This window comes from Apteryx rowi, unplaced genomic scaffold (genome assembly GCF_003343035.1).
Source record: "Apteryx rowi isolate R43461 unplaced genomic scaffold, aptRow1 scaffold_146, whole genome shotgun sequence".
Lineage (NCBI taxonomy): Eukaryota > Metazoa > Chordata > Aves > Apterygiformes > Apterygidae > Apteryx > Apteryx rowi.
The window spans coordinates 1,616,376-1,640,171 of NW_020447708.1; the positions used below are offsets into that span (position 1 = coordinate 1,616,376).

At 37.3% G+C, this 23,796-nt stretch overlaps 1 protein-coding gene across 6 annotated transcripts; it reads left to right on the forward strand.

Moving 5' to 3' along the window:
- The first annotated feature begins 108 nt into the window (after positions 1–108).
- Positions 109–22,181, forward strand: IFT57 (intraflagellar transport 57). 6 transcript variants are annotated; one of them, XR_003252249.1, is made up of 12 exons: positions 109–305; positions 2,907–3,069; positions 4,152–4,270; positions 5,244–5,334; positions 8,695–8,763; positions 9,314–9,436; positions 12,139–12,210; positions 12,824–12,955; positions 14,225–14,287; positions 16,060–16,126; positions 16,836–16,980; positions 17,330–17,409. XR_003252249.1 is itself a non-coding variant. In XM_026058355.1 (12 exons), the coding sequence occupies exons 1-12, from the start codon at positions 124–126 to the stop codon at positions 21,202–21,204; spliced, it is 1,257 nt and encodes a 418-aa protein (XP_025914140.1). In that variant the 5' UTR covers positions 109–123; the 3' UTR covers positions 21,205–22,181. The 6 variants fall into 6 exon arrangements, 5 of the variants coding, with proteins under 5 accessions (XP_025914140.1, XP_025914138.1, XP_025914141.1 ...); XM_026058355.1 differs by lacking the exon at positions 16,836–16,980 and adding an exon at positions 21,193–22,181 and having other exon boundaries at positions 17,330–17,493; XM_026058353.1 differs by lacking the exon at positions 16,836–16,980 and adding an exon at positions 18,033–18,494 and having other exon boundaries at positions 17,330–17,493.
- Positions 22,182–23,796: the final 1,615 nt, after the last annotated feature.

Consider the following 23,796-nt stretch of genomic DNA (forward strand, 5'->3'; position numbering starts at 1 on the left):
GGTGATTGGATGCCTGGCCGGGCATGCCTCGCCACCATTGGTGGCTCGCGCCGAAAGTGCGGCGAGGGGATTGGTGGAGCCGGTTGCCCTGGCGACGGGCGGTGGTGGTGGGGGTCCGCGAAAATGGCGGAGGAGGCCGGGAGCGGCCGCGGCCGGGAGCAGCGCGGGGGGGAGGAGGCGGCGGAGCGGGGCCCGGGCGCGGCTTATCACATGTTCGTGCTGATGGAGGACGTGCTGGAGAAGCTGAAGCTGCTCAGCTACGAGGAGGAGGCGCTGCGGCGCCACAACATGCGGCCGCTCTCCAGGTGCGGGCCCGAGCGCCGCAGCGCCCACCGGGCCCGATGGGGGCGGCCCGGGGAGGGCAGGGGCTCCACTGCTGGCGGCGCGGGCGCCCGGGACCACCTCCACCTCCTCCTCCTCTTTCTCCTCCTCCTGGCAGCGGAAAATCGGGGAATCCCCGCTGCCGTCGGGGAAATCGGGGGCTCAGGTCTGTCAGGACGCCCAGCTGGGGAGGGGAGAGGAGGAAAACCGCCTCAGAGTCTCGCATGGCGTTGCCTGTGCCCTTCCTGTGTGCTGTCACACGAGGCAAAGGCTTGAGGTGCCTTACAAGCAGTGAGCAGGTGCCCCTTTGCACTGACTGCCCTGAGTTTGTGCAGGGATGTGGGAAGGGCTGGTAATTCAGGGCTTTATTAGTACTGTGTTGCAGGTCGGTGGACTTGCATCTTGGCTATGCTTGTGGTTCCCACATCTCAAGTTTGGTTTGGTTAAGACTTAAACAGTAGATGTTGAAGGCATAGTATGAAACTCTTGACTTAAAAGTTTATAGCCTTCTTGGTTGCAATGAAAGGCATCAAAATGTGCCAATGAATATGCACATCGAAGATGCTAAATCCAAGTGTTAGTAGAAAGAAATCCCAAGTATTTAATACCTCTTTATTTTCCCCCACTTTTTTTCTGTTTGATCTCTCATTTGGGATGTAGTAGACAGTCCCACAGATCTTACAAAAGTCTTCATGTATCTCACATAAATGATCCCATCAGTTTTGGCGTCTTATTTAAGGCAAGATAACAATTATTAGGAGACAGAAATTATATTAGCAAAGGTGAACACATATTCAGCTTGGTGGTTTGGGCTTTTTATATTGTTTGTTATGTTTAAAATATACAATGCCAAGAGGCCGGCATTCAGATATTTTCAAAGATGAAGGATTATTATTAAGATTGATTTAAAAACCTGTTGTCTRTTCATAGCTATGACATATCACTGCTAATTAACACTTTAGATTTAAAAAATCCTACTGTTTCAATTAAGATGGGAGGGCCTGTTGTAACAGCATATTTGTGAAGACTTTTAAAGAGAATGAAGGAGATGGAGTGCATACACCAGAAATTAGGATAGGAAGATGTGAGAATAAATATGTCAAATGTAACAAAAATATAAAGCTTTTAAAAATTTACTTTTATGCTCTCTAAGGAAAAGAATTTAACTTTTTTTGCTGATGACATTTAATAGGCTGTTGTTACAGCCCATTAGATGCAGTCTTGGACCACATCTTTCAATTTACTTTCATCCAGAATACATCCGGTTTGTATACTCTGCTCTGTAATGCAACCCCAAGCACAGTAGGTGGGGGAGAGTGGAAGAAGTACTTCAAAAGCATGCTCCTGATCTGAGCTTATACACTTATTTAGATGCCTCTTGCTCACCTGGTAGTTGAGGGACATGGGAAGGGGAAGGGGTTTGGGGGATTTTGGAGCAAAAGGAACTGGATGTATTGTTGTTGTCAGGAAGAATCTTTGGGGATGTTAGGGAAGGAACAGGAGGTAGGATTTCTGTGCTATAATGGCATGGATGAGGACTGTAAACAGACACAGGACACACCTCTCTAGGCAACCAGGCTTTGTTAAATTTGTTCTCTCCTCCCCACAGAAGTGCCATTCAGGTTTTCATGTGGTCACTTGGAGGAATAGAATTATCTTTTTATAACATGAGGGAGGATATATGACCCAAATACAGATACTTGTCTTTGAGCTATTTGTCTAGACCCCTTTTACTGGAGAGAAATAAGCATTTCTGATGCATTTTTCAACTTTTCTAAAGTAAATAAGAGGTGGATGAGACAAATCCACCCTGGCTTCCTGTGTCATGGGTACAAGTATAAAGCTTTAGCAGTAGATCATATTCATATTGTTTTTAGAGTAGATTTTTTCCTGTGTGACATTGACAGTTGTTATCAGGCCATTTTAATAAGCTGTTCTTAGGATGGTTTTAAATTTAAATTTTCTCTTGCACTTTAAGTCCCTTCCCTTGTGAAAACTGCCTGAGATTAAACAAAGCCAGCTCATCTCATTCATGGACCACAAGGTGTCGGTGATTATGGGTCTATGACTTTTGATTCTTTTGAGCTTTTAAAGATGCATTATGTTATGCAAGTGACATTTGAATGACTCCTTTCTATAGAACCTTAATTGCTTAGTGACATTTTATGGAATGATGGAGTGGATTCTGCATCCCTAAAAGTCAGTGGGAACAGAATTGAGCTCAACTCATTTCAAGACTGTTCAGGTAAATTAGAGGAGTAACTTGGTCTTATATGGAAATGTTAATTCAGTGGTGTTTAACTGAAGCTGCCTAATCTTGCTGGAAGGGAGGAGGACACCCCAGTTTCCCTTTGGTTCTAAGTCTAATGTTGACAATAACTTAAAACAGGAAACAAATGAATTGCATGTAGAAAATTTACTGCAGTGGTGTGTGAAAATAGACATCCTGAATTTAGTTCAGGTGGCTCACTCATTGAGAAGTCAGTTAACGAAACTGCTTTCCTAGCCTGTGCTGACCTGTAATTTTAGAATTGCTTCAGGAATGCAAAATATCTTTTTTTACCATTTTTTCTCCTTTTTAACAGGCACTACTTTGCGCTGCCCACTAATCCTGGTGAGCAGTTCTTTATGTTTTGTACCCTTGCTGCTTGGCTGATCACTAAATCAGGACATCCCTTCGAGCAGCCACAAGAGTATGATGATCCCAATGCAATAATATCAAAAATACTCTCAGAACTGCGATCATTTGTAAGTGTTTATCATGCTGTCTTTCCAAGGGTATTTCAAATATGTTCATCGTCTTCAGAAATAACAGTAATCACACTTCCTCCCCTGTCTGAGTATATTCCCGAACAGACTTTTTCCTGTCTATAAGTTTGTGTGATGCTAATTAGCTAATTGGAAGTTTATAACAGTACCTATGTGCTAAATTTTGGTGCTACAAAAATGGTCTTATGGTATTATATGTGGTTCTAATTAGTTTTGTTCCATAGTCTGTAAAATGAATTAGATCAGTTTCACTGCTTGTATTGCCACATATATAGTGCTTGTATATAGTAGTATAATTCTCAGAAATTAGTGCTTATGGTCCTGCTCCTGCTGAAGTCAATGGTATAACTCATAGTAAAGAAATGGTTTAGAATTGGGTTTATATTTTTTTGCATAAACTGTCAGGAGCTATTGGGATTTTTTTCAATAGTTAAAAAAACCCTTAAGGTCAGGAGAGTATATCTACTTAAGAGGGCTGCCTGAGGGAGAATTCACTAACTRCTCTTTAAAATGTACAGTTGAATAAAAAATCAAAACCTAAATGGTGTAAAATATTTAGAATATGATCTTATGGAAGATTATACTGTGGTGCACTCCTAAACAATGTTAAGTACGCTGTTTGCTAAAAGAGTAAAGCTGTAACTTAGTAAGATGTTCATTCTGCAGGACAGTAATAAATTATAAATAAAATCTGGAACAAACAAGGCAATGTTGAAAGGTTGCTATTTGAATCTCAGTGCCTGATTTCCTCCTTTGCTGTTCATTACCTTGCCAGCATGTCATGTATCTGCTTGACCATCCAGCTCCCTTGCAGCTTCTGACACTTCTGCTCCCTGTGCGTATCCTCTCACTGGGTACTTTAAGATTGTTCCTTGGGTTGTTCAGTTTTCTCTTCTGTTGCCTGACTGGAGTGGCACAGGGAAAGAATGTGAATTAAATTGGTAAATTCTTCATATGAAGTGGACGCTTCAGTATTAGTGTGAAAAATCTGATTACTTTCCTGAGAGGAAAACCTGATTGATGGGTAGCAGTTATTAAACAGCATTATCTCTTTATTTTAGGGAAGGCCTGTGGATTTTCCTCCCTCAAAATTAAAGGCAGGTTATGGAGAACAAGCATGCTATGTTCTTGACTGTTTAGCTGAAGAAGCCTTGAAATACACTGGCTTTAGCTGGAAAAGGTATATAGTACACTTTTAAGACTCCTTCCTTATACCTCATTTTCCAATGAACAAATGTAAATTGTAATTGTAAAGGATAGCAGACAAAATGTGATAATGATAGGAAATGTTTTATTTGATATTTCTGTGAGATTCAAAACACAAATTCACCTAGGCTTGAAGCAGTGGGTCAGATTAATTCCTCTTTCAAATTCACACGGTTTAGTGGTATTACTGGCAAGGATGAGTTTGGGTAATTAATAGGCTAAATTTATAAAAGGTTGACTGATTACCTCTTTTTGTTCATTTCCCTATATGTAACTGTTTGCTAATCTGACAGTTGAGTTGAAAAATATTAATATCCCTTTAGGTCCCATTAATCAATAGCTAAATTCTTGACCTGTTAAGTTGGAGGTATGCACACTATTTGAATCGTGTTGCAAATAGACTACAGTAACTTTGAGTATTTAAGGTGAAGGAAATATCAGGAGAAATTAGATGAAGGATAATTTTAAGTATATGAAAATTTGTTTAAAAGTGCTCTTTATTTCATTCCCCTACCTCTGATTGGTTTTGCCAGGATATAGTGAAGTAATTTCTACCTTGGAAATATTTTACCATTGTGTCTATTTAGTACTTGGATTTCAGTAAGCCAAAAATGAGTCTGTCAGACTTGCACTTGAATTTTATAAAGTTAGACCAGAAGAGAAAATGAATCAAAAGTTAATCCCCAGGTGTCTTTTCAGTACAAATGTGCTGTACTGCTTAGCATAATAATTAGCCCTCGCTTTGAAGACTAAGTTCAAGATAAACAAAGACTTTTGAGGCTGAGTATTAATTTTATTTGTTTAAATATATGAGAGACCAATCACTGTCTAGTCATATTCTGCATCATCCATATTTCTCATGAAGTCTTTTGTTTGATTAGGAGAATTTACAGAATAACATCTTATTAACTGTGTTTAAAAGCTGGTGTTCTTTGAACATTTTACAGACCAATATATCCAACAGAAGAGCTAGAAGAAGAAGAAATAACAGAAGATGATGCAGAATTAACACTTAATAAACTGGAAGAGGAAGTTGTGGTAAGTTTACCTGGCTGGTTTTGATTATGTTGGTATTGGTCAACTATGAGGGAATTTTACTCACTATTCATTTTATTTGGCTTTGTTTAGGAAGTATTTTCTACTGTCTGTTTCCTCACGCTTTTTTCCTGCATCTTCTTTCCTATATCATCAGCTTTTCTGTAGGATTTTTTGTTTCCTTTTAGATAAGATTATAAACTCTTCAGGACAGAACATATAGGCTAATGAGCATTTATAGTTAATATGAAGTGTGGCAGTATCTAACAAGACATTAAAATTACATAGATTCAGAACTGTTTATTTTCTACTGAGACAAGCTGTTATTGATGTTAAATGACACTTGAACCAATCCCGGCTTCCAGAATTGGCTAATATTTGTTTAAATAGTTGCTCAGCATTTTATTAATAGAGAGCTAACTGTCATAAATCAGACTTTACTGTAAATACCAAACAGTAACTTTGATACTTAGTTGATCTGAAGATTTGGGAGTAGGGTAGATGAAAAAGTTTTTCTAGAGACTGAAGATTTGTTTTAAAACACTTGCAATGACCTAAATAAAAGTTACAGAATTGTTTCTGAAGGGCAATATAATGGCACTTCATCACAATATATTCTATGAATAAAATGTTTATATCCTGTCATCCATTCAGACTGCGAATACATCTTTCTATGTGCTCTAATTACCATGATTGATGTGAAGAAAAAGGTATAAATTATTCCTATATCCTRTAGATTATAGTTTGAAGAGCTTTGAAATACATTTTTCCACCACAATGGCAATTTTTGAGGATCAACTTTTTTGTTTATGCCTGTTCACCTATAATCGTTACAGTGAAGTTGCCTTGTCTGTGAAACAGCTTATGAAATAAGGCTATAAGCTCAAATATGTTTTTAGCATTTAGTGATGGGTGGATGTTGAATAGAAGTTTTGTTGCTGATTGACTTTCTCAGCAGATTGTTTTTGAGAGTTGGATTCTCGTTGTCTGCAGCCTAGTGGCATAATGTGATCCCAAGGAGGCATTTTCATTTTCACAAACCTCTGTTGGTGTCCTAGAAGTACATCTTTTTACTGCTGACTTAAACAAGACTTTTCTGGAGAGGGAAGCTAGTTGAAGATGATTGAAGTGGAAATAACAAAAAGAAGTTAGTTTCACATCTGACTTAACCAAAAGGTGATGATTCTGCGCAAAGTAAATATAGATCAGAAACCAAAATAGTCAAAGCTGTGCCTGAAGAGTGCTCGCTTGCTAGGTCAGTAAATTATTTGAGGACAAAAGAATTTTCTGGAGTCTTAGGCACAGCAATACTGGATAGAATATGCCAGAACCATCTTTTTTTTCTATCTAGCTTTTTCAAGTGCTTGGAAACAGCTGAAGGTCACAAATGTGGGAAGTAGTGTGCCAGTAACGTTATCATATGGCTCTGAATGTGGCCTAACTCATGGACCACAATAGTCCTCAAACATATAAGCTGAAGAGTTTGCTTCTCTTCCTCCTTTCCCCACAATTTTGTTAAGAATTGCCTTATTTTTCTCATTTTTATTATCCAAGAAAAATTCCAGCCTATTCTTAAATTTCATGCAGTATGCAAATACTGGGGTGTGGGTGTTAATGTCTGGTTGCATTTTTATCTGCTATGAAGTCCCCACAGGAAAAGTCTGAATAATTATGAGAAAGAAAAGAGGCATTCTATACTGCGTGTTTGACAAGCCTCAAAACTTAAAACTGTTGGCTAAAAGCTTTAAATATGAAAACAGTCAGCTATCTGCTCTTACTTGTGTCTTGTTAAGGTTTAAGGTTTAAATGGGGAAGTGGGGAGGAAACATGTAACTAAAGCACAGATGAAGCCCTTCRAAGAACCTCTGTATTTGCTCTGAGATTGTGTCTGAGACCATGATTTTCACAGCTAACATTCAGTGAGATCTCTGAAGTTTGTAAAACCCCAAACTAGGTTTATACCATGCAGATGACCACATTTTGGAGCCCCTGTTGGTTCTACAGGGTTTAATTATGTGCTGATATAATAATTTATTTCCAATCCATTGTTGCTGCCAATATATTGATACATCCTGAATATATTACCCGCATGCATAATTGAATTTAGCGGGATTGCTAGTGGTTAAATGCTAATGATGAGCTTCCTCGATTGTTTTTCTGTTTTTGCTTCTTTCAGATAAAATTGATGAGGCTGATACAGACATGCTTAGTCCTATAAGTCTTGGGGAACCACGTGAACAGTAGCTAGTCCAGCCAGATCTGTTCAGTTTTGATCTTCAGTTCTGATAACTGCACTTTTATTTTGTTCTTGTAGTGGTGTTGTAATACATTCTTCTGTGTGCTGCACAAGTACATATTGTTTGTTTAGCAGAAGAAAGTCCTAATCTAGTCACCATTAATTCCTTACAGAACTGGGGGGCTAAGGGCCAAACATGCCAGAAGAAAATAAACTACATGGTCCTTGTTAGTTTAAAAAATAGGTAAGGTACAGGAATAAGCTCCCAAGTTTTCACTAATTGAGTCCTGAAGGTGTCTGTACTAAGACCTGTGCTATTGCAGCATTCAAGAATTGTTTAGAAAAAGGGTGAATAATGAAAGCTGGCTTGAGAGGAAAAGACAAGGGCTGACTGAGGAGAACTACAGAAGGTCAAACTGCACAAGGGGGAAGTGTCTGGGTGATAAAATGGCAGGTGAAGTTCAGCATAGATAAATGGAGGGTAACACATGGGAAAAATATCTTTGATTTTACATATGCAGTGATAGGTTCTGAGCTGATCATGATCACTGAGAAATGCAATCTTGAGGCTATAAAAGATAATTCTATAAAACCATCATCACCATGCTCAGTCATGGGCAAGAAAGCAAATTGATTGCTTGGAGTTATTAGGAAAAAAAATGGAGCGAAACAGAAAGCATCGTTCTGGACCTCCGTAAAAGACAGCATCATTCTGCAAATCTAAATTCATGATGCAAACCTCATCTTGAATACTGTGTACAGGTCTGGCTTTTTCTATTTCTTTTAAAGGCAAAGTTTTAGGGCTTGGTTACGCCAAAATAGTTCTGTGGTATTGTAACTTCTTGATAATGGCTCATGTCATGTTTTTTGTTTGGTTGGTTTTTAATCCTGTAGCATTTCCAGGGAAATGTGAGGTAGTTTCTATCTGCCTCCTTGTACCAGAAGATGCGGAGTGTCCTCAGAAGATTTTAAGTAAATGCAAGCTCCATTTTCAAAAACTCTCCATGTTTTGGTTTGTTCATAAATTTGGAATTTAATACCCCTTTTCCTATACTCCTGCAAAATAAAAAATTTGAAAAAAGATTATGCAATAATTACTGAAGTCTTGCTTTGCAACTTTTCTGAAGGAAGAAGAGTCAGACAATGAAGAAAATTTCATCGATCTGAATGTTCTAAAGGCACAAACTTACAAATCAGTAAGTTGTTACTCATCAGTCCTCTTTTAAGAGATCTTACATGTTTAGCTCCAATTTATTCATGCTAGGCTTAATTCTGAAAATACTTGGAGAGCCTAAACTTGAAAAATATTCCAACTGAAATGAATTAGCTTATTTTAAAAGAAAAATATACAGCCAGTTTCTAAAGTGATCTCCCTGCAAGGGTGCTGGAAACATTTGCAAGATGTTTTTGCAGAGACCGTTAGAGAAACGTGGCGTTAGTTTCTTAAATGTATTTTTATTATTTTTCCCTGTTGTTTTTGAAATGTATTATAATTTTTTATTATATGCATTTCTTCTAAATTCTATGTATGTTCAGAAAAGATACGTATTATTTCAATTCCTAATCTTTATGAATTCAAAGAAAGCCATTAAAAATTCAGTTATATCTGTAGTTCTAGATCTTTCTGGATATAAGTGTTTTACTGATATAAACACTGTAAGGCATTGTAATGTGGTTTCCAACAGTTCTCACTAGGTATAATGATTATCTCTTGTATAAAACTTTTTTTTTTTTTTTTTAATGCAGGGCATGAGTGATTCTACAAAGCAAGAAGAGATTTTGGAGTCCACAACAGATGCAGCAGAGTGGAATCTGGAAGTGGAACGTGTACTTCCACAGCTGAAAGTTACAGTCAGGACTGACAATAAGGTATGTGAGAGTGGATTTGTGTGTGTACATTTGGTGAATAAAGTGTAATTTGAATCAGCAGTGTTGATTACATTTCCATTTACATTTATTCTCTTTTTTTGTCATGCCCAGAATTGTTAATAATTATATTATTATCATTATTAATAGTCTTCTAAATAATAATCTTCTCCAGGGCTATCATTTCAGAACCTTTGTTGCTTACTTTGACCCTACAAGAAATACTTCACAGTAGGGTTTTCTCCAATATTATATAATAATTTTTTTTTTTCCTGCTACCAGCAGGGCACCTTATTTTCATACATTTACGTGAATTCAGTGGAAACTTCTTAAATCGTTAAACATTTCCAGTGAATTCATACTTTTGAAAAATTATACCTTCAGTCTAGCAGCTATTAATAGCTCTTCCTGGAAGATAACTGAGGAGCTTCTTAATATGCAACTGTTTTGTCAGACGCATAAAAGGTTGATTGTATGGAATTCATYTTGCTGAACTTTAAATGTCAGTAAAGTAGGTCTGTATGTCTGATCTTGTCATCATGGGCTGTCCTTATATTCAGCAAAAAGAAAGGAATACTCTTAGGACTGATTTTACTTGTCTAGCTAGATAGCTACCTCAAGATGAAATTTATCATTTCCTAGAAATGTGTGTTTCTCTCCATAATCCAGTCCAAGGAATCTAGAATGAGGAGCTCAGATGCAGACATCTACCTTTGGCCAGTCAAAGTGTAGTGCCCTTTTCTGGCACTGCCACAAGCATTCTTTCTCAGAGCTTGTATAGCACTCGCAGATTGGTGCAATAGTGAAATTGCTCATTTGTAGTGGCCCAGATAGTTGGGGTGGTGGAGCAGTCTGTAGCAGTGATAGAGAATTCAATGAAAGATAATTGATCTTGCCAAAAGAAGGCTGAGCTGCCAAATACATGTTAAATTGCTTGCCTGTCTTATGCTATGTTGCCTTCTTCTATGTGAAGAAACTTCTGGTTTTGGCTACCTTCCACTGGTATTCAGCAAGCTCACCTGTTACAGAGAACATGATACTTGATTCCCACATTAAGAAATGAAAGCTTGATAAATGTGTACAGTGAAAATTAAAGCCACAGTAGAAACTGAGTTTTACTAGTTCCCATTTCAATGCACCATCTCTTGACTTTAAGGAATGTGTCAAAATGAACATGAAAAGAGGATTCTACTTCTTCTAGTTTCTGTGCTTTCAGAAATAACTGGAAAAAATATTCACTCTAGTTTGACTTTTTTCTTTCTATAAAGAAAAGCATCATATTCAGTTTCCTCAGCTGTGCATGCATATGTTGTGTCAGGAGAGGGTTAATGGTTTCACAGAGTGCATTAGAAAATTGATTGTATTTTTAAAGTTTCAGGGGGGTTGTTTGTTTTGCGGTGTTTGTTGTTTATTTTATTTTTTTAAACTCCAACATTTGCCAAATTGCTAGCAATTGTCACCAGACCAAGAAAAGGATCTTGAATCTGCTGCCAATGTAAGACCCTACAGACAGCATACACACATTTTCTTTACTAGCCTTTGTTTAATTCCTGAAGAGACTAGTGGGCAGCTGCATGCCTATAAATATTGAGCAAGCCTCATGGGCTGAACAGCTGTTGAAGGTGCTCACATGTGCTCATCTGATAGAAGCACCAGTCCTTTGGTAGTTTTGTGCATGTCCTATGCAGGTGAGTAGAATAGCCTCACTTCAAGTCAGGGAAACTCTTTGTGATTGAAGGAAGGCACATGTTTAAGTATGCAGCTGCCATGTTCTGCTGTTTTGTACCTATTTTACAAGAAAGTCTGCTAAACTTTGATTTCAAGTGATAAAGATTTATCAGCATCACTTTATTTTTTAACACCTTGACCAATACACTACCAAAAGATTAAAAATCTTTTAGTATGTTCAGAAACACAATATTGGAATAACATTAATTGTGAAGTGCTGCTACTCTGCTTCATTCTGAACTCAAAGTACTGCCTGCAGCTGTGCTCTTGGTCTTGGGGATATAAAAGTCTGGACTGATAAGTGAAAACTTGTGATAAATATTGAGACTGGAATTGATTTCAAAGTAAAAGATGCCTACCTAGTCAAGTTAAAACAGCCCCTTTTGTCTTCCCCCATGCCTGACTCCATGTATGTTTCCTATGACCTAGCTGCTGCAAATAATTTTCTTCCCTTCTAGCTTTGTCCCACTATTGAAAACAAGTTTAGTTATTGCTGCATCTTTCATTTCTTTCCATCTTCCTCCTGATAACAGTAAGGCTTAACTAGAAAAGAAAGATTGGATAGTTCTGAAATTTGTAGGTCTTGGACATTCAAAGCACTTATTTTCTCTCCCTAAGAATAAGCTGAGCTAGCAGAGCTATAATCAATATTTTCAATATTTGTGCCCAGAGTGGTTTCTAGCAGAAATACTTCCATGAAGATCAAACAGACTCTAAAAAGCATAGCTACTGTCCTATCGCTGAGCATGTCAGTGTTTGTTTCTAGATCTGAGCATCACATTGTGGTGTTTAGGAGATTTATCAACTGTCATGTTAAGCAAGTGCCTCTGGCTATGAACATAGCAGTGGCAGAATGATATGTGGTAATAATACACAAGAGGACTGACCCTGAGTTGCGTATCGGCCTTTCTTTAGCAACCAGTGAAGGATAAAGCTGTATTTTACTTGTGTTTTACTTTGTGGCATCTCTTTTTTAGGATTGGAGGATCCATGTAGATCAAATGCATCAGCATAAGGATGGAATTGAATCTGCTTTGAAAGAAACTAGGGTATGTCTTGTATGTGCTGAATATTCCACTGATGTATCAGTGTTTTTATTTTCTCTTTTATTAGATATGCATTTAGAGCTAGATTGAAAATTATATTATTTTACTTAAGATAATGCTGTACAACTAAAAAGGAAATATGTGATAATGATGATTAAGGACAGTGGGACTGGCAAAAGAGATCTTGTGGGAAGTAGAGTTTTATATCTGAGGATTAACAGGGATATAATAGTTCATTAACATATCATTAGCATAAGTACATCCTGACTACAGAGGGCAAAATAGAGTAATACAATCTGAATAACAGTTGATTTAAAACAAAAAACAAAAAAACCCAAAGCACTGTCAAATGCTGCTGTTAAAATAACTTATTGATGGTGACATTTGTAATTAATTTTGTGGGAGAAATGATGGAAGCATTACAGCTCAAGTACATATTTTGAAGTTGGGTGAAACAGAAGACATCAGGGAATAATTCTTCATTGGCTATACATAGTGTGCTGTACTATTTTTCTCTCACTTGTAGGATTCCATATCCTTTCTGAATTACAGCATCATTTTAATGCTCTTTACATGTTATCTGTATACTGTCAGCCCACAGAATATGATTTTCTAGGGTTACCTTGACAAACTTCATAATGAAATCAGCAGAACGTTGGAAAAGATCAACAGCAGGGAAAAGTACATCAACAATCAGTTGGAGCATTTGGTTCAAGAATACCGTTCAGCACAAGCCTTGTTAAGTGAGGTAATGCACAGACCTGTTGTGGTTGCCTTCTCTTCTATTAACTTCTATTAACTCTTATTAAGAAGAATTGGGGGAGTGTTCTGTGAATTCTGCTGTTGGATGTAAACCATGGGAAAACTTGATTGGCTGTCAAATTATATAGTTGTTAAGCTAAATTAGCAATTTTTATTCAGCTATTCTACAAAGGAAAGTAAATGTTTTTTGCATGAATATTATGTAAATCTGTTGCCAGTCTTGAGCTGCTAGTAAATTGCTAGTTCTGCTTTCCCTGTGAAGTTCACACATCTGTGATGAGTGGAAAAACTACAGTGTCAGTCCAGCACTCATCTCTTACATTGATTACTTGCGCTAATTTGCACAAAGCACCCTGATTACCACTTTACTTCATTTAGTTTTTGTCCTAATAGACTGCTGTTTGAGAAGCTTCTTAATTTTCTAGTTAGGAGTCCTGTATAAGCTGCCGTTTGGCTAGCCCTTTTGCTCATGTTTCTGGGCATCACATAAAAATAAGACTAACGGGATTTGACTTTTCTGCTTGCTGTTTACCTTGCTGTTAAACTGAAGTATCGAATATGACTGTTACCTACCTCAGTTAATAAACTAGGAACACCTGTGTGCAACATTGCTGTGTAAACTCATTGTGTTCAATAAACCAAGTAAAAATGTGTTGATGCATGATGATTTTTGATGTCTCCTGATTTCCAGGTATATGGGGTAGCGGAGAGAGGGTTCACTGTAGAATGACTGCAAACATAATTTCAGAATATATAAAATATTCTCAAAGTTATTTTTCATAACACCTTGAAAAAGATTGCTGCAGCAGTATCTTTTGATTTGTTTGCAGCTAAAGAAACAGCAGCTTACATTGTCTACTTGAGTCATAAACTGAAACTTCAAGAGAGTAATTTACCGTTGAGGAGAAAGTATTCTGGATTTCAGTATTAGGTTCTGTCTCCATTACAAATTTTCTGTGTGTTTGTGTCCTCGCATGTAAATAATTAGGAAAACCTACTTCTTACTGTATATGCATTAGGGCTGTTACTCAAAATTTTTAAAACTGCTTTAAATTTCTGAATGATAATCATTGCACAGGCTGATGTTTCAAGCCCATCCTCATATGTATTGCCCTGTTAATGTTGTTGGGACTCTGTGGGAGAACTTCTGGGCTTGTGACCCATGACAGCAAGTTCTGGTGTAATAAATTCTGTGAGCTATATGCATGTATGTCTTCAGCTTTATCATTACAGCAAAAAATTTGCTTCCTTCCAGGCTAGAGAAAAGTACCAGGAGGGAAGTGGAGGAGTAACTGAAAGGATTAAAGTGCTTTCAGAGGTAAAACACATCTTCACATAATTTGCATTCTGCTTATTTTAAAATAAATTTCAGAGACTTGATGTTCAGTGTTTGCAGTTTTATAAACTTAGTTTTTTCTGATATGTTCTTGTGTTAAAGCTTAATGTGTTTGTTTAGTGAAAGTCCAATTCCTGAATTTTCATCCCAGGCTGCCATTGATTTTAACTTGTGAACTTGGGCAAACTATTTGTGAGCTCTCCTAATTTCCCCAATTTGTAAATGAGGGTAAATGTTCTGTATGTTATAGCCTCTCTCCTAGAATTGTGGAGAATTAATCAAGTCGCGTCTATAAAGTCTATGGAAGAAGAAAAGCTCAACTCTTATTTTGCTAAAACTGAACACAAAAAATAAGAAATTTTCACCTTCCAAGCATTTGAAACATTATTTGACTAAATAGTAACTTTTTGATGCCAGTCAAATTATGCTACTATTTAGTACTGTTTTTCAGGTAATTTTTTTTAAATCCATGTTGTGACAAATAGAAAAACCCCAAACCCAGACTCCTAATTGCCCCAAGTTTTTGAGTTTCATGGCTTTTCATTCATATTTACTTTCAGATTTCCAAATATTTCAATCATTTGTCCAATTCAGAATTTTTTTTAACAGTTCTGTTGTTTGGATTTGAAAAGTCCACTTTATTTATTAGATGCTAATATGTCTGAAATAGTCATGTAATAGACCATGGCTTAAGAACTTGTTGGAAATCGTAAAAGAGATTTGAGACTTTAAGTAGGTAATAATCATAGCAGCTTAACAAAAATTTTCTGTCAAAGATTTCTTAGTGTGTGGCTTCCGCAGAATTAGAGCTTCTTTCTATTTTACTCTCCAAGTAGTAATTTTGAAAAAGAGAGTACTCTATGATTTCAGATTTAAAATGTTTTTGTGCTTTGGAAATTGTTGGCAGATTAGTAAAGAAAAATATGTTACAGGCTGGTAGACTTTGAACTAGTTTAATATAGTGGTGCATATCTGAGCTAAACTAGACATAATGGATATTACCACAGACTTGCTCTCAAAGATGTGATCAAGTCTCAGCCCACTAGGCGATATGGATAACACTGTAGGCACGCAATAAAAATGTAGTGACGTGGGGGGGGGTTGTTTGTTTGCTTGTTTTTAACTGAAAAGGCTTACTGAAGCCTTAATGAAAGGCTTTTCATTTTTATATTACAGCCAAAAATATTAAATAATTACCTTGACTGTGGCTTAGAATCATATAGTTGCTTTTCTTCATTGTCTATAGAGGCACACTGGTTGATAGTCAGTGCTSAAATGTATTTTATTCTTCATACATGCATTTCACATACCTATACCCATGCCAGCAGACTTTGCTGCTGCTTCGTCTTTTCCTGCAGTGCCATTTCTCAGGGTTCCACCATCACCTGCTGAAGCCCTGCCATTTCCAGGAGAARGGCAGTCGTCATGGTCATTTGGTGAATCCTGGTCTGCGACGATATCGTATGGTTTTGCACTGCAACACTTCCACTGTTCTTTCTATTGCTTTGGGAAGCGCAGATTCTCAGTAATATCATGCTGCCTGGCCAACCTGTTACAATTTTTGCCTTAATTTTTACCACATTTACTTAAAGGTTAATTAAAATTTTCATCATAGTTGAAAAAAATTGTTTCTCCGTATACAGCAATTAAGACTTTTTTTTTTTAATGAATGCAGTCATTCAGGAGAGTGTTTTGTTTTGTTTTTTAACTTGACATTCATCTGGTTTAATTAGGAAAATCTTCTCTAATTTAAGATTACGGAAGTATTAGAGAGAGTAAAACAGGAAATGGAAGAGAAAGGAAGCAGCATGACTGATGGTGGTGAGTATGTTTCTTGCCTCAAAGCACCTGTTTTCTCAGGTGATGGATACATAATTGGTCCTCTATTAAAGAAAAATAAACAGAGTGAGGGACTAGTCTAAAATATCAGTATTAAAAATTTTTAAAGTGTCTAAACAAATTAGGAGTCTTAGCCTCTTTCAAAAGGTTACGTAGGTTTGTGGAAGCTAGGGATGCCAGCATTTCCTCCCTTTGGTAAATTATCTGTAAAATTTAAGACAAAACTTTGGGGGCTCTGATTTGAATAATTGGTAACTTACTGGAGGCAGTTCACACATTTGCAGGTTCAAGCCCAGTTAATTCTCAAATTGTTACTGGCAGTAGCTATTAGATTCCCTGATAAGGCTGGCTGGAATCAAAAAATTCATTTTGGTGTTTGTGATGAACTTTTTCAATATGTAAAACTATGTAGCTATTTGAATTAGTTTGTCTCAGACTCAGGGTTTGGTGGTTTATTTTTTTCTGATGAAGGAATTCTGTTTCAACTCTATAAGGAGTGTGAATGCAGAAACAAATTGATGCACATTATAGTATGGCTAAATATACAGGCTGTATCTGTATTTAGCTGTAACCACTACAGCTAATTTACTTAAATAGTCACAGCTGTTGTTTTGTAAGTAAATTTTGTGCGCTGTCACTTCAGTGTGAAGGAGCTATTCACCTACCTCACAACACCCTTTTTGTATTACAGCGTGGCCAAGGATCAGGATAAACTCCAAAGCCTAAAATCATAAGGATCAACATGATGCAGCAGCATCTCTAGGATGATACTAGTTGGAAGTGAGGGACTAGAAATTAAGTGTGGAGCACAAAACATTTTAATAGCTTTTTCACAGGTAAAGAGGACCTCCTGTTGAAGGTGTCTTCTGTTCTCTACCAAACCCCAAGTCAGCTACGAGGATGAGGCTTACAGCTGAGCAAAATACATCATTGACAAACCTATCCTAATGTTTATGCACATCTTTATGCAGATCCAAGATGTCAGGAAGATAGCAAAATTGTCACTGCCTATTTTCATCTTTAAAGTATCTTGCATATTAAAAATGATGTATCAGTACAATCATGTCTCTAGAGTAGAACACCCTTTTGTTCATTCAATTTTAAGGAGTGAATTATAGGAAAATAATGCTTTTTTGTGTTAAGTCAGTTGACAGAAAGATGCACTATTTATCTCTTTTTGAACAGCTCCTCTAGTGAAGATTAAACAGGCCTTAACAAAATTGAAGCAAGAAACTATTCAGATGGACATACGAATTGGTGTAATGGAACATACCTTACTCCAGTCAAAGCTAAAAGAGAAATCAAATATGACTAGAGATATGCATGCAACAATGATTCCAGAAACCACAGTAGGTGCCTATTAAAATTGTTTGGAACTGATTTGGTTTGCCCAAAGTACAGTTTTCCATCATTTGCTTTTCTGTTATTTTGGATTTTTTTCCTTTTGTTTTTCTATTTTGGTTGTTTTGGGGKTTTTTTTGGTTTTTTGTTTGCTTGTTTTTTAACAAGGTGCTGGTTTGTGCACTTTTAAGTAACATTATGCACACTTTGGACTCAACATGGATCCATGTTTAGTTTTTTGCTTTAAAGATTTATTGCAGATATCTTACAAATATACTAATAAATTCTTATTAATGAACATGTCTACTTCACTGTAGAATGTAAAGTAGTGTGAAAGTGTATAGAATTTTACTGACATAGCCTGTACTCTTTAAACCTGATTAGATATTCTACAGTGCTGGAAGAACATTGCTTGCAGAGGAATTGAAAGAAATTTAAAATGTCTATTATTGCCATTTATATATATTTAATATAAAGTATTTAATTGCTGATATTGAAATAATACAGCATTACCCTTTCTAAAAGCCTGCATCAAATTTGATTTCAGCTGCAAGTCAAAGTAAATTGTTGCTTCCACTTGAAGTTTATGAACTGAGCATAGTAATCTAAGATGTTGACTTCAGGTCACTGGGTCCCACTGAAAATCAGACTGTGGTTGAAGGTCAGTCACTGGTTAGCATCATGACTCCGGGAAGATCTTTGTGTATGATCAGTGAAGATGAGTGTGATCTAGTGCTTACTGCATTTGACATTCACATGAAACATGGGCTCTGTTCCCAGCCCTGCATGACTTTGGTTTACTCCTGGAGTGGCTCTTTTCCTTAGCCCTATGGCGGGTGGATATGTAATGTTTCAGGCAAGAGCTGTTCTGCTGATATTTCTCTGAAATTCTGAGTATTGATAATTATTCATAATTAGGATGAAGCAGGAAAGGTTCTGTATATATCACTATTGTATATATGTTCCCAAGTTGTTATGAATTAAATGAGCCAAGATTCTTTTCCCTGTATTTGTAGTAAAGCCTTGAATTTATTCTGACCTTGATGTGTTGGTAACGTAAGTAACTTCACTGTTATGTTTCTGTAAGGACAAAGGTGCAAAGCAGAAATTAGACAATAGTTGTGGGGGGTGGAGGGGGGAGAGACAACACAACGTAACACACTCCCCACTAGTGCTGGAACAATCTTGGTGTGCTCCAAGGGCAATTCAGAGCTGCAGCTGAGCCCTACACAACTTTGTGAATGCACAACCCCATTCCTCACTATTTGTTTTTCTTTTTTGAGTAGTCCTCTGACATGGATGTTTTTTTAGTTATTTTTATTTTTACATTGCCTGTAACAGAAGCAATGAAAAGGAAATCTACACAAAGGCCAGCGAATGTGAAAACTGCTATTAGGAGATCACGGCTGCCTTTCTGTTTTTCTTTTTGGTATCATCACTGTATTTCAGAATCACTTTGTATTAGCATTGAGTCAAATGTTGCTTTCATTTACAGCATGTAGTAGAGCCCCACTGACTTCATTTGGATTATTCTTGATTTCTGTCATTGTGTCAGAACACCTAATTTTGATCTCTATCAGGCAGAAATGTTGCCGAATCTAGATGTGTAATATGGAATGAGAATAAAAATGTAGGGAGAAAGGGCCGGAAATGTAATGGCAACAGTAAGCTCACTCTCTCTTGGTAAACATGAAGTAGGAAGTGATTCTAGAGGATATAAGGTAATGAAGGAGTGTGGAGTGAAGARCAAGCCTTATTAACGTACCAGTACATGCTTTGGATTAGCACTGTTTGTAAGCTGTAGACAAAACTGTTACAATTCCAGTTATATCACATTCCTCCCCTAACTTCTGTAGGTAATTGCATTCATCTTGCAACAATTTGTCTCACTTAAAAGCAAATTCATCAGGTCAGCGGTATTTTCTAGAAACAATGGATCTGTCCTGTGTAAAAGTCAAGACACTTGACTTACAGCCAGTCAGTACCATGGGTGGCAAGTTTCTCAACTTTGTGCTTCAGTATTTCATTTGCAAGAACCCAAACCCCCCAAAACAAAAACAAAAAACAACTCCCCCACCAGATTTTAATAAGTGAAAAGCTATATGTAAATGCTGGATATTATAATTTACCTGTGCAAGCAGCTGCCAACAGTCTCTATGAAACACACTRGAAATCAGTTTCCAACCTCTTTTGCTGCCTACCTATATCCTCCCACATCCAGCTTAAATTAGAAAAGTTATTCATGTTCCTTTTGTAAGGTGGTGTTGCTACTGCATATTTACTTCAGCAGGTTTATTTCAATTTAGGATAAAGCAATCCCTTCTGCATTGCCTGCAAAGCACACAGATGCTTTTGGATTGAAAATGGTGTGCTGTATAAATGCTGTTTATGTAAATTCTTTCCCACAAAACTCCTCCTTTGTGCTAATACAACAAATAAAATTAATAAAAACCTTCCCTTATGTGAATCAAGACTCTTCCTGTATTTAAAAAAAAAAAAAAAAAAAAACTCTAATGTGGTAGAAAGATCTCCAGAAGGGAAGCTAGTGTCCTTTATGCCAAAGTAATTCTAAACTACTGTGTGCTAATTTTATGTAATTATTTTACATTATTTTTCACAGTACTGTCTGACACTGCATTGATCTAAGCATGACACTTTTGTTGTCATGAGAGTGATATGTGGCCCTTAATTTTCATCTAGCAAAGAATAGCATTTGCCCAAGGAGCAGTAAAATCACTTGACCCTGCTTTGAAAGCAATCTGCTGAGCCAGCAAGTAGCCACACCACCTTCCTTGAAAGCATGAGGAGAGCAATGGGGTCTGCCATGAGAAGTCTGAAAGGCTGTTCTAAAAAAGCAATTATCCGTGTAATTATTCCACTGCTGGATCAACGCAGGAAGCAGATGCCACATTAAAACTAAATCACATTATTTCCTACAACGCTTGTATCTAACACAAGGTCAGAACTGAAGACTAATGGAATTAAGGTGTCCCTAAGATGTAGGGGATAGGATGTAGTAGGGTACATGTGAAGCTGGGGTGTGCTATAAAAGTCCCCTATCTTCTGAAGAATATTTGGGGACAGAAGTACTATTCCTAACACTTAACTCCTAGGCAGAGCTCTCCTCTTCCAAAGTCCATTATTGTTTTCACCTTCCTGACCGGCGTGGAGGCACGGTGTCGTTTAGAAGCTAGCTGTAGATGGGTCCGTAAGTAGTGCAGATGGAGGAAGAACAGGAGTTTCTTTCGCTGCGTCTGGTCAGAGAAGCCATCATCATCCTTGCCATGAGGATTGCAATAGTTTAGTCCTATATGTGGTCCTAACGAACTGAGACTCGGTTCTTGGAAATGTGTGACTGGGTAAAGCTCATCAGTAGCCAGCTTTCTCCTGCATGTACTCCCCAAAGCTCCAGAGGAAGGCTAGCAATGCATTACTTAGGGTTTCTGCTGCTCTGAAATCCCTCTGAACCTCATAACCTGATTCAGTGTCTTACCTAGTATACAGCATCTCTGGGGCTCTCTAATCTCTAGGCTAGAATGGAACGGATCTAAGTATCCTACTAGGAACTGGGAATAGACTTAATACTGTTACTGTAGTGAAGGTGCTGTTTGCAGCCCATTTAGGGTGTTTGAGAGTGATGCCAAGATGATTAAAAGTACGAAGGTAATAAATATAATACTCCATTCTAATCCTCATTCTCTTCTAAGGTCAGCGGATAGCATGATTTGCTGAATAATATGTGCTCTGCTGGTGAAGAATGCTAAGTAAGGACTGGATTTTTACCTCTTACTCCACAGGAGATTCTTTATATTAGAACTGGATTGAGCGACTTAACACTGAAGTAGCAAGAGTTGAATAATGTTTTTTCCATCATATGCCAAGAATTCAGTATTTCAGTGATGACACAAGTTAGTTGCAGCGAATGCTGTGCAGAGAAAGTGAATTGAAAGTTCACATGAGTTTTAGAAACTGCTAAATGTGTTATAAACAGCTCCCAGATCTGGTCAAAGCACTCCTACTCTTTTCTGCAGATAGTGTTAAAAGTCTTTCCCCCTCCCCACCCTGAAAGAGGGGAACTTTGGAAAAAAGTCTTTCTTGAAAAGGAAAACAAATGTCCATCTACTGTTAAACACTGGCACTTTCTTGGAGTATCTCTCTGCAATGCACTGTGACATACAAGAAAATCACCATGAATATTACTATGAATTACAGTAAGAGCAATTAAGTCATCTTTGCATGACATATAAATAGGGCTAAGCATGAATCAAGAGCCTGCATGTGAACATTTCCAGCTTCTGAGATCTTTGAATTTTGCATTCAAATTTTGCAGTCTGGGCTTCTATCCAAATTTGACAAATGTTAATTAAAAAATAAGAAATTAGTGTGAAGCTGTTTCTTTTGATGCTGGCGCTCATCCCGCTCCCTGAATGTCAATGCTGCAGTGTGCCCCCACAGTGCAGCTGCACGTGCATGTGCACATGTGTTGAACACGCCTGCCTGTCAGTTTGCTGAAACTAGCAGTCGACTTTGGCAGCATAAAAACATCACTGAGAATACTCTGTCCCAGCTCCTGCAGCCTCACTGCTTTCCCCTTTCACATTGATGTATTAAAGTTTTTTGAAATGGCTGGGTGTTTTCTGAGAAAGGCTTGAAATAAAACTTGGGAAAATCCTGACCTATAACATCAGTACCTGTAAGCTTAAGTAAACATGATAGGAGAGCCAGCATGCGTGCTGTTCAAAGGTGGGGAGTTTCCACAGAAGGTTATGAGGTTGCAGAAGATTTTTTATCTGCTGTTTCCTCCTCTCAATGTATTTCTTCATTCAACAAACACAATTACCATGGTTTTGTCAAATGTTAGCTAACGCTTGATTGTTGCTCCAGGGCTTGGCATTACTGGAAATGTCTTTCAGATTCCTAGGAACAGCCCTATGCTTTTGGAAATAATTATTCACAGGCAACACTGGCATGAGTGGGGTTGAGGAAGTTTTTATTGAGAGCAAATATCAATTTGAATAATGCTAGTCTGTTGCTTATCGTATACAGTTTGACTTTGTTATTTTTCGTTCCTGATCCTAAGTAATTAAGAGGGCTTATACCGCAATACTCTGTGCCAGAAGTGGCTGAGACATGCTAGTCATTCACATGTCTCTTAATTCTCTGTTGTAAAAATTAACAAAGGTGAATATTTTAAGGTCAGAAGTACAGAATAATTATTTTTAACAATGTTCTTCTTGACTCAATAATCATAATTGTTCATTCAAAATATTTTCCTGTTTCCATGGCTTTCAAGGGATGGCAATACTTTAAACAACATCTTGGTGTTATTCGGCAGTAGCCTGAAGAATTAAGCTGTGAATTGTAGCCATCCCTTGGGCTAGTTTTCCTATCCCTGCTCCTCTGCTCTAGTTTTAGGGCTGAAGTTTCTTACTATATGTATCTTGGGGCAGGGGGGAGAAAGGGATATATATACTTTCTAGTAAGGTTTTTGAGAGATTTCTCTATCCTTCTGTCAGTATTGCTGGTCCATGATCGTGTTACCTCCTTTCAAAGAACCCATCTGGGAGAGAATACAAGCCATTAGTCAGACCAAGTGAGACAGGCGATTGTGAAATTTTGCAGGAAACTAGAGCCAAAAAATGTCATAGAAGGTTTAAAGAGGTTTTACAATCTGTTGATCATTGTTTTCTTTGCTAGAGGAAGTGCACAAGTTCCCAGTATGATGGCAAGAGGGATTTCTGCTGAGTTTGACAAATGCTATCAAACAACAGTAAAAACAATGAAAACTCTATGATCTTAAGAGTACCATTCACTAATTATGCACTAATCTGTCTAGCAGCCATTTCATTACAGCTTTCAGTAGAATGCCCATATTATGCCCTATATAACATACTTGGGATTTTTCATCATCTTCAGATGTACCGTATGGCAACAAAGAATAAAAACTATTGTGCTGAGACAACTTTGTTCCTGGGCCAAAAAGGTATACTTTGGGAACATGTTTTATTGCTGAAAGTACTCCAATACTCTGACATTTCTGCTTTAGCAAGAATGTACTTACATTAAGTATGGGTTTGTGAAATCTGTACTGAAAAACAGAATTACAGACAACTGTGTTAGAAAAGATATGCAATTAAAGGTCAATTAGATTTTCTCTCTGTTGTATGCAGGACTGATAAATAGGTAACAAATTCAAACTGATGGAATGAAAAAGCATCCTTTGAAAAGCTCTTCCATAGTCTCTTAGCTTAAATATAGAAAATTTGCCTTCACTTAGTTATATTTCCTTCATTGCTTCTAATTAGTCCTCC

Bases quoted from the DNA above. Each gene is read 5' to 3' on its own strand.
- IFT57 (XM_026058353.1), top strand. From the start codon at position 124: ATGGCGGAGGAGGCCGGGAGCGGCCGCGGCCGGGAGCAGCGCGGGGGG. The intron at 12,956-14,224 runs GTAATGCACAGA...GCTTCCTTCCAG, and splicing joins CACAAGCCTTGTTAAGTGAG to GCTAGAGAAAAGTACCAGGA. The intron at 17,494-18,032 runs GTAGGTGCCTAT...ATTTGATTTCAG, and splicing joins CAATGATTCCAGAAACCACA to CTGCAAGTCAAAGTAAATTG.